We start from the raw sequence: 10,991 nt of genomic DNA on the forward strand, positions 1-10,991 counted from the left end.
TTAGTCTGAAATCATTCGAAAAATACGAGCGAAATACTCTAAGAGTAAAATCGATTTATATGAAAGAACGTTGTATATCATCTTAAAAACATAAGAATAAATAGAAAATAAATTGTCAAGTAATTCAATCGACGATGGAACGTAAATCAAAAGAAAGCAAAGGAAATAAAATTGCACGGAAAACTATGAAGAAAGTTGAAATAAAATCTGTAACGAAAGTTGCTCGAAGTATAAGTAAGAAATCTCTCAAGTCCGAGAGTCTGAAAACTTCTGGAACGTTTCCCATTCTAAATAAAAGCGAAAAGTAATGATCATTTTATCATTTCTTAAGATTATAACGAAGCTGCTTTTTTTTCATTTTCTCTCTTCCTTTAATTTTTTTTATTTTTAATTAAATAACATCGCTAAGTAGCAGGCGTCAGTTTATATATGTAATATCATGTAGAAGAAATCAAGCTCGAGTAATACGATGCTATTACTATTCACGGTAAAGTCGTTGGCTCTCGTTGACTTTCCAAGAGACAGGTCATTAACTAAACGTCAAAGTGTCGTGTAAATACTTCAACATACAGAAAACGGTTTATTTATCAGTCCTACCATTTTACAATATCCACTTAAATCATAAAAGACACATGTTCTTTTATTTTTTTCAGATTAAAATTTCATTCGTATATTATTTTCAGCTATAAAACGAGGTTTTTATATATACATATTTCGCTGCATCGTAATATTAGAAATCATCTAGTAGTATTTTAACGTTTTCTGTAGAATATGAACATCACTTTTTTTCTCAAATTACTTATGCTTTTCTCAAAAAACTTATGCTTACGTACTTTGATAATAACGATAAATAATAGTAACATATTGATTTCGTAATGTTACGTGTGAAAAATAATAAATAGGATAATCGAATCAAGAAAATTATGCATTCAAGAAATTAATTATTTAAAAAATATCAAGTCGTCGGATGTATTGTTAAAATTAATCCAATAATTTTATCGTTTAAGGAATTTAAAGAAACCGACGATATCTAGTCCTCCGAAAAGAATGACACTAACAGGAAATGCGAAGTCTAACACTCAAAAGTTATCCTCTTTAAAAATCCCACGAGATGCAGCCGTGCATTTCGGGAATTTTTATGGACTTCAAGAAAATGCGATTGAAAAAAGTAATAATGCAGATCATAATGTGAAAAATATTGATTTAAAAACACCGACAAAATCAGAATTTACGAGACAAATGGTTCACAAGTTAGTAGATACAATATTACGGTATTATTAAAATGTATTGTTATATATATCTACATAATAAAATGATAAAATTATGAAATTAAACATACGAATAATATTGATATGATCTTTATAAAAAAAAAAAACATAAGAAAAGACAGCATAATGCCTTATTATATTTCATTATTTAATAGATTAGAAAGGTCAGCTGGTACTGAGGAATACGCACGACAAGTTTCGGCCCTTTTGGAAGAAACGGTTGAGCCAGCGAATTTCCGAGTGAACCCACTACCATCCGAAAATTCTATCCCCGATGGAAGACAAAACCCCACGGGATATCCGCTTTGGTACAAGGACCCTTACAAAATGCCGTGAGTATAATCAAAGCGGTCTTGACCCTACTTTATCTTATAGTATGCTCTTCTCTCCCTGCGTTAACTAAGAAACCAGAGCAATGAGAGAGATAGATAGATAGAGATAGAGATAGAGAGAGAGAGAGAGAGAGAGAGAGAGAAAGAGAGAGAGAGTACTGTAATAGAATCTTTAATATTAAAAGCATCGATTTTCTTTTCTTCCACTATTTCTTTTTATGTGTGTGTATACCTTATACTTTTTCAATCAATTTTCGATGAAACATAGATGTTTGTATTCTCTATGACACATATACTCATTACAAGATTTACATGATTTTAGAACCAATATTTGTTATATTTCTTTTTCTTTTTTTAGAATCACTGCAAAAAAAGAGTATCAACTTCTTAAAGAAAAATATGGTAACATGAATATAAATTCAAAGGTAAGATCAACAAATTTCGTCGAAGAACCTTCGACGTCCGATGATGAAGAGGACAATGTAAATCTAGAGGAAATCGAAGATGATAAGAGAAGTACAGATGAATCTTTAACGAATCGATCTTCCGATCATTTATCGTCTACCGACGAGAGCTCCATTGAAAGTTCAATTTCGTATGATGAAAATGATGACGAAGAACATTCAACAATATTACCAGGTGAAGTGAAAGAGAAGGAAGATTACGAAACCATCAATACTGCACTTTCCATTCGATGATGCAATTCTGAATTATTTTAAATGTAAAATATTCATTCAATCATAAATCACGTTATAATAAATAACATTTAACGAGATAATTTATTTTCGCACCACGTCATTAACTTTTTATTTAAAATTGCAATTTAAATATCGTGAGCATATGATAAACCATCGAAACGATCATTGTTTCGTTCGTATAATTCGATATAAAACTAATTGGCCCGACCAATTGTCCTCGTTCAACATCTCGAAAAAAATTGTTCTTCTAACAAATAATAGAGAACATTTTGTTTCAAAAAAGTGAAAAACTAATAAAAAGGAAAAAGAATAATTTAAATAAATGATATTTTCAAATGGATTTTCCTGATAAACCTACTTTTTTATAAGTCTTAAGTGAAATTAATCTTCGCATTAAGAATATTAATTATTGTTTCTAGGACGAGCACAGCAGTAAGATCTTATTAATCTTAGTATACATTTAAAGCGCTAATTAGAAAAAGTCATTACACAGCGGTATTACTTTAGTTTATACCCTGTAATTAGACGTTGGCTCATCAGGGCGGCTATATCAGTGCATTCTATAATTAATTTAAAAATAAAAATACTATATAGGAATATGAAAGTCGAGCCGATTGTGAATAGTTTATACAAAGAACATACTTAAAATACAACCGGAAATTTATAATATATAACACTTCCGTCAGTGGGTATGATTTAAAGCGTATTATCGTAGGATAAACAGAAAAATATTATTCCGAAAGAGATAATAGATGATCTCAAATATCCTACAGTGCAACTTGTACGATCCTATCTTATAATATAAAAAACAGTAAAAATTGTACATTATAGTTTTAGCGAATTAATGAAAAAAGGCTATCAGATAAATAAACGTAGATAATCTATAACTCGTATTATGGGGAATGATCTTATAAAGAAGTACAATATAAATTCTGTTCCATTAATTTAGATAATTTTTAAGAAGCTAACGATAATCGAATATAAAAATTAAAGGAAGCTAAGAACATGAAATGTTCCCACAAAAATGTTATGAATTTTTCTTACGAGATTGATTATTAAAATATCCCGTTGTGTTTCTCCAACAGTGTTCGATATTATTCTGTCGTTTTCTCATTAGGTAGAGAAGAGAAATTCAGAATCTGGTTTGTCGTTAACTGAAGAAGGGTGGCACGCTATCAAAGGCCGTAGTATCCGCATTGTTTTCGCTTCAGCGGCAAACGCAGGGGTGCGTCGTAGGGTTCTCTTATCGATTACTCTGCCTTTCCACGGCAAAGACGGTTTCTATGTATCTTTAACAAGACCGGAAATGTGATTTTCGATTATCACGTCTGACTCGGGGAAAATGTAAGCTCGAACGCGTTGGAGTAGACTAACTAAGCACTCACATTCCCCTACGTATATATATTATTCTAAAAAGGATAAGATAATGTTCTTTAGGAAACTTATCTTAAAATAGGTTTTTTTTTTGTGATTCAGTAACATTATACGGTATAAAGTAACGAAAAATAGGATAAACTTACAGAATGAACGGATAACTTAATAATTTTTAGTCATCTCACTTATATACATTCATTTATTTTTTGCTTTTTTTCACAAAACTGTACAGAATGGTCCACAACAATTCGTTCATCGATTATTAAATAAGTTAATTAACCATTGACTTTGTTCGAGTATGGAAATGTATGTGATGTGTGCACCGATCTAACTGTTATTTCTTCAATAAGATCGGGTAGGTATTACTTGCAAGAATATAAAACAATGATCACGGATTAACGATGCATTTTTATCCTTTCCTATTTTAATCAGCTATCATTGACGTATGTCATGTTCCTAATTTAATTCTATCACTTAAAAATACGTTGCCATAACAATCTCTCGTACAAAAACTCGAATCGCATAAACATTGGCAACCATTTGAAAAGATCGTAAAAATTGCACTACTGTCAAAAAACACGAAGAATCTCTTCGTGTTCTATCTTCTCTTAAGACGTATCAAAGCTGTTAGAATATAATAAAACACATCAGGTTTTTTCTTTCACAACAGCCCTACGTGACTCCACAAATATCTAGATTTTAATTTTGATTCGGAGCATAATACAACTAGCTCCCATCTGATTGATATTTTCGAGGCCTTCCCTAGGTTTTTTTCCATGAATAGTACATTTCCAATGGTCTATTGACTCGCCAGAATTTGTCATTCACTTGTCGTAATGTTTGTGATCCACTCAATACCACGAGCTGTCCTGGAGAAGGTGCTATATAAATACAAAAATTCAATAACCTATCCGATTCTGATAATTCCGTGTCAAGATCCAAAGTTAATCGCATAGCTAAATATTTACTGAGATGGTCCACTGTAAACAAATTAAATGATCATTATCTTGCGAAAATAAATAGTTGAAGATGATTTAAATGGTTTTCTTATATGGTTACCTGTTGCATTTGCCGTAGTTTTTATATATCGAATACTATTCTCTTTTAATGCTTTTATTAATGAATTGTCTCCAGCCATTTCTGTTGGATGGGGCTTGAAAACTAGTTCGATTTCATTAAGCATCAAAGGTTCACTAGGACCCTCGCCTTCTGTATCGACCATAGAATCACCACCTCCTGTTTCTGCTTCTGCACTAGAAGAATCATTTTCTGAATTCTGAAGACTTTTTTGTCGCTTTGGTGGTTTTGGTATTTGATTTGTGGGATTTGGCGAAGGTGTTGTAGAATTTCTAGATGTAGTTCCTAAAAATGTTGGACATTTATTTTATACAATGTACTTTATACATATATATCCTATTTATGTGATAATAAATGAAATAATGTAAATTACCGGAAACCGCAGGACTACTTGCAGGTTGAGAAATATTCGTAGAATTCTGTGAACTATTACTAGCTCCTCCGTTATTAGTAGTTAATGGCCCCGTTGCACTTTGCGAAGAATCACTTTGATTTGCAGCATTTGTAGAAGGATTTGGCGTTGTAGGAGCACTAACATTTGGAGTATTATTGTATGAAGTTGCATTACTTGTATTTTCAGATTCATTAGCATTTTTTCTGGAACGTTGTGGACGATTCTGACTTTGTAGTTTGATACCTTCGGTGATAGAATTTACTAAGGCAGCCTGGGAATGTGATTTATTTAATTTTGCCAAAACTCTTTCTTGATGCGCTTCATATTCATCTCTGCTTGGGTATATCTTTGAAATTAATAGATCAAAGTTTGGATCTGGTCTCAAAGAACGTTTAGAAACTAACTTTTTTCTACAAGTTGGACATTCCTACAAATAAACAATGTAAATACAGTTAACATACCCCATCTCCATAATAAGCCATGGATACAGTCTATATCTAAAACTAAAAAATAAAAAAGAATAAAATAATACAAGTTTTCTCAACAAGTTATGTTAAACGTTCCCCAAATAGGTAAATTCAAATATTCCTCAAATCATAACATTGTGTCCTCTACATAGAATTAATAGCGATGTTAATGTAACGAAGTTTCTTAATCTAACAACAGTCTGTTTACATAAATCTTTGACATTCAGAGATTAGGACACAGCTAAACCTTACATAGACGTAAAAAGTACCCAAACAAATAAAATGACTATAAAATAAACAGAAACATAAAAAAGGTCATAAGGAGGATGAAAATGTAAATATATACCTTATTACCGCTTCGAAGTGCGGTGATGATACAATCGGAACAGAAACGGTGGAGGCACTCCTTGGTGGTCATGGTTTTTTTAAGCATATCCAAACAAATTGGGCACATAAGTTCGCTGTGTAAACTTCGTGGACTAACCGCGATTTCTGTATTGTCGGTAATAGCATCTTGAGGTGTTCGATGTAATTCATAAAGCGATAATTCCCAAGTTTTGTTAAGACCTACTTGTTCCGCTGACGCCATCTTAGTCATATACAAGTCATCAACTAAAAACTGACAACAGCGCGAATTTTCTTTATTAAGATTGATTCACAATTACTTAACAACATTATTATGAAATCGAATAATATTGGAACCGTAATAAACTCTGGAAAAACTATAAATGATCAGATCATGTGGTGCCATTAACCATATCCAAGTTAGATAAAGATTCGCATTGGTAATGAGTTTTATATACGTTGTGGACAATTTCTAGTTTTGTCCAATTAGCTTGCACGTGATAAAAGTCGCCTTAACCCAACGTTCATAGTGCCATCTATCGACTATTCGATACACTACATTGGCATTTTTACGGAAAACTTTTGTTCAAGTAATATATAAAAAAACGAATAATTAAACTCCATGCAAACATACGTATTATTAATATAATTATCCAATAATAACAAATTATTCATTACACAATAAACAAAGAATGGAAATTTCTTAATTATAAATTAGTTATATATATATATATATATATATATATATATATATATACACTCAATAAAATGATCATTTATTTAGACAGACCATTTAGTTAATTTTTTTTTGTATACTTTTTGTATATACAACAAATACGTATGTGCTATTTTTCATTATGATAATTATGATCTCAATTAATTAGTAGGAATTAATACTCCAGCTTAACGAAACTATTCAATGATTTTCCATTTGGATTTTATATAAAATGTATAATAATAATTTTATATAGCCTTCGTTTTTTGTTATCAAAATTTTTAAACATCATTTATTGCAATGTTCTATTTCTAATATTTCTCGATGTGCGAATCGAATAAAATACATTTATTATATTAGTCCTTTTATTATTTATATCTTGAAACTTGACACGACAGCAATCGCTTAGATTTCCTATTACCGTGTACGAATGAGGACGTCGTTAAACGGAAATTGCAATTATCGAGCATCGACGCGAGAAAGGAAAAAATCACGTGCACGAGAACGTGGTACGGAGTACGAGAACACGTTGATAAAACAGATCGCTGTAATTAAACGTCGGTGGCGCGCGACAAAGGGCTTTTTAACGAGGCGCGGCAAGCTCGTAAAGAAACCTGAACGAACGTAGAGATACATAAAAGCGAGTCTAATGCTTTCATGACCCTGTCACAATCTCATTATTAGAAATTTATTTTTCGCACGTTACAATAATTTACGACGTCAATTTTTAACCATATATTACTACTCGCGTTACGTGAAAAATATCCTTCCATTGCTACATTCGAAACCGGATCGCAAGACAGTATGAACCATTGATCGAGATAAACAAATTACACTTGATAATATTTATCGTTAGTTGTAGAGCTTTTATTATCGCGGCTGATATTTGATGTAGGTATCATAAAAGTATCTCTCTCTTTAATGAGTGTTAATCTTTTCTTAAATATTAAAATAATTTATATTTCCATTCAAATATAACTAGAAATATCCATTTATCATTATTGTTATATCACATTTGTTAAATTGTTTGTCAAAATTAATCTAAATGTTTTGATACTCGAAGGAAAAACGATCGTTCGTTTTTCTCCAACTTTCGATCGTACGACGAAGAGAAATTGCTTGAACAAATAGAAGAGGCAATAGATTATCTCTCATCATTATGTCATCGATCGGAGAGAATGTAATCCTTTTGGAAAGTCTTGGAGTCAAGCTTCATAATGAATCGAGGTTAAGGCGAGTTCTCTCGTGTGTAAAAGAAGATGGAGAAAGGAGGAGGAGGAGGAGGAGGAGGAGGAGGAGGAGGAGGAGGAGGAGGAGGAGGAGGAGGAGGGCTTTCGCATAGGCAAAATATATGCCTTCGGTATAAATAATATAACGGTATGCGATACTGTGTGTAAGGACTCAGCCTTACTGGGCGTAGGCACGCAGCCGTGAGCGAGAAAGAAGAAGAGGAAGAAAGAACGAGTTGCAGACGCGTCTTTTCCTCTCCCTCTTCCTCCATCATCTTCTTCTTCTACTTCTTCTTCTTCTTCTTCTTCAACCATCTTTTTCTTTTTCTCGTGTAGAAAGGACGTGAGATGCATTCACGTTAGTGATCTAACGCTTAGAAACTGGACCGACGAGACCCGAGATCCCGACAGCCTTTTTTAGTGACCTTAACTGTAGAGCACCGTAATTGCGGTTGTCGGTAGGCTACAAGCAACACACGTAGATAGAACACAGGAAGAAGAAACTCGTATCACCTGCTCCGAATCGATATCCATACGGTTCTAGTACACACGTACCTATGTATGTACTACAAGCCCTGACCTTAGCTTCTGTTAACGGAAGAAAAAGATAGGAAATGATCGAGTTCTCTGCCATCAGATTTTCATTGAGTTTTGGTTTTAAATCGAATGGTACCGTTGCTCGAGTCTTCCTTCTTCTTTCTACTTTTTTCTTTCTTCCATTTCTTTTTTAATTTTTATTTTTTTTTTTTTAAATCTTTTCGTCCATATCTTTTTATCTTCCATTTAATTCCTAATCTCTCGAGTCCTCGATATGTAGTCACGTTTGACATCGACCGTTAAATTGACTAATAAGTTATGCACTCCCACGGCATGACCAGTTATTTTTATGTCTTTGATATTCCTAAAGACTTAGGAATAACGACGAGCTCAATTATTTTGCTTAATTCTTATGATATCAAGTTGGGACATGTTGGGTGGGCAGATTCTCAAGAAAGAGGATACGTTCAAATTGATTAATAGATTCAGAAAGAATGTAGAAGATAAAAAACGCAAAGCGTAATTATTCTTAATGGCTTATGCGACCGTTATTTTCCTCGATTCCAACATGGTTCTCTTTCGATCACTCCCGTCCGGCCAAACCGGACTCCGAACGTTCTGCTATATGCATAATGCATCTCCATTCAGAATCGAAGTTACGTATTGACGAGAGAATAAATTATTCATGGTGGTGCACAATCGTCCATTCGCATCGCTCTCGAATGATGAGCGTTAAGTTAATGGATAAAAGTGTTTATGGGGGTCAAACGACGCGTCCTCTGATATCGGGTGTGCGTATATACCAATGACATTGTCCCACTTTATTCGGATCCCGTCGTGTCAACTTTTTCCTTACCTCGACTAATTAGTCGCCTTCGGCGAAAGACGGCGGACAAGTGTTCTACTTTTAACGTTTCCACGTTTCCTTGAAAAAACGATCTAATCGTTAGAAACCACAGGTAGATAACAAAAGTTCACTGATCTTTATCATACTTATGAAACATGAAAAAAGAAAAAATTAAAATAATCATCTAGCAAAAATTTAGATCTTCTCTTTCATATGCAAATTCAATAATTTTCCATTCAAAAAGTTATCGCATGTAATCATAAACTATACATACGCATATCGATGTGAAAATGAATTTATACACTTTTTCTCAATCGAAATCACTTTAATCATAATCACTGAGAAAGTAAATATTTTATCACGAAGCTTCAACATCTTTCAATGCAATTTCAATTGATATTACGAAGCGCCAATAATCCCTGGTTTAAACGAAAAACAACTGTACAATTTATATACATATCTATGTATTAATATAGTAGAACTCGAAGAGATAGGTGTGGAAACATAGAACACGTGTCGACGCGTGTAGATGATTTCTCCTTCTCTGGTAGGTGTAAGTACCTTTACGCAATCCGAGACCACAATCTCATGTACGATGCGCGAGGTTATCGTGATGCAAAACCGTGAGTCGCACGAGTATCGTTAGTCGTGCAATTTTCCCAAAGAATTTTAACCTCGCTTCTACATGTTCACCCCTCTTATTCATTATTAACGGATATTTCTTTGATGAGTTTATTATAAAAAACTTTGCCCGTAACAAACTTTCGATTTTTACGATTTTAATAATAGGAAATCATAAACTGTGATTGAGATTAAGGATTTTGTATATATATTTTGTATATATATATATATATTTTAACAAAACATTATTTAATAAAATATTTTAACAAAATATATAAAGTAAATATTTTTATAAGATTTTCAACATGTATCGTATAATTATTTTGTTCCTTCTAAGAAAGAAATATATTGTAATAAACTGATCTCGATAAAACTTCGCTCGAAATAATGATAAATTTTTTAAGAAAATCAAGCATGGATATTCACTAATATTCCTTTCAAAAGAAACAAAAAGCATTATTTAATAAAAGATTTCTTGTGAAGTTCCGACTCGTTACATAAATCTCGTTAGCATTACGCTTTAATTATCCAATAATCCAACTATCTATCTCTTCGGCTCACCATTTCACCGTGGAATGACATAATATCAGCGATCTGTTGCGTATTCTCTTGATTCGGAAATGGATTTGGTTTGCTTCGCTCGTTTTAGCACGCTTCGGTGAGTTCTCGACGCGACGACGATTTGTTTCGACGGGCCTAAGTAATTATCATATCTTTTACTTTCCTGTTCCTGACATTGCACAAGCATCCGGAAGGAACGGTGCTCTTGGGCGCTTGATACATGGTTACAAGTATCCGTTCAAGGCAGGTCAAGCGTGAATCTGACCCACTAGAGTTGCTTCAGTTACATAGATGCATTCTAGCTCCTGCGAGCGCAATCATCAGGAAGCTCTGCACTGTATTCCGCACTCTGCTCACGTTTCCCTTTAAGTTTTCTTCTTATGAGTCAAATTACAATTGGTCAACTCACTGAGAAAGCTGCAATGTCGTAGCCATTCTGTGTCTACATTTATTTTCTTACGATTGACAAATTGATAATGACATTACTGTCTCTAGAAATATTAAACGATTTCATATTAATACGCTA

At 33.1% G+C, this 10,991-nt stretch overlaps 1 protein-coding gene across 2 annotated transcripts; it reads right to left on the minus strand.

The window, feature by feature from the left end:
* Positions 1-3,853: 3,853 nt before the first annotated feature.
* On the minus strand, positions 3,854-6,371 carry LOC124426094 (E3 ubiquitin-protein ligase RING1). 2 transcript variants are annotated; one of them, XM_046967377.1, is made up of 4 exons: positions 5,957-6,371; positions 5,123-5,489; positions 4,732-5,034; positions 3,854-4,652 (listed from the first exon to the last, which is right to left on the minus strand). In XM_046967377.1, the coding sequence occupies exons 1-4, from the start codon at positions 6,206-6,208 to the stop codon at positions 4,435-4,437; spliced, it is 1,140 nt and encodes a 379-aa protein (XP_046823333.1). In that variant the 5' UTR covers positions 6,209-6,371; the 3' UTR covers positions 3,854-4,434. The 2 variants fall into 2 exon arrangements, with proteins under 2 accessions (XP_046823333.1, XP_046823332.1); XM_046967376.1 differs by having other exon boundaries at positions 5,123-5,570; positions 5,957-6,370.
* Positions 6,372-10,991: the final 4,620 nt, after the last annotated feature.

The sequence above is a fragment of the Vespa crabro genome, chromosome 8 (genome assembly GCF_910589235.1).
Source record: "Vespa crabro chromosome 8, iyVesCrab1.2, whole genome shotgun sequence".
NCBI classification, from domain to species: domain Eukaryota; kingdom Metazoa; phylum Arthropoda; class Insecta; order Hymenoptera; family Vespidae; genus Vespa; species Vespa crabro.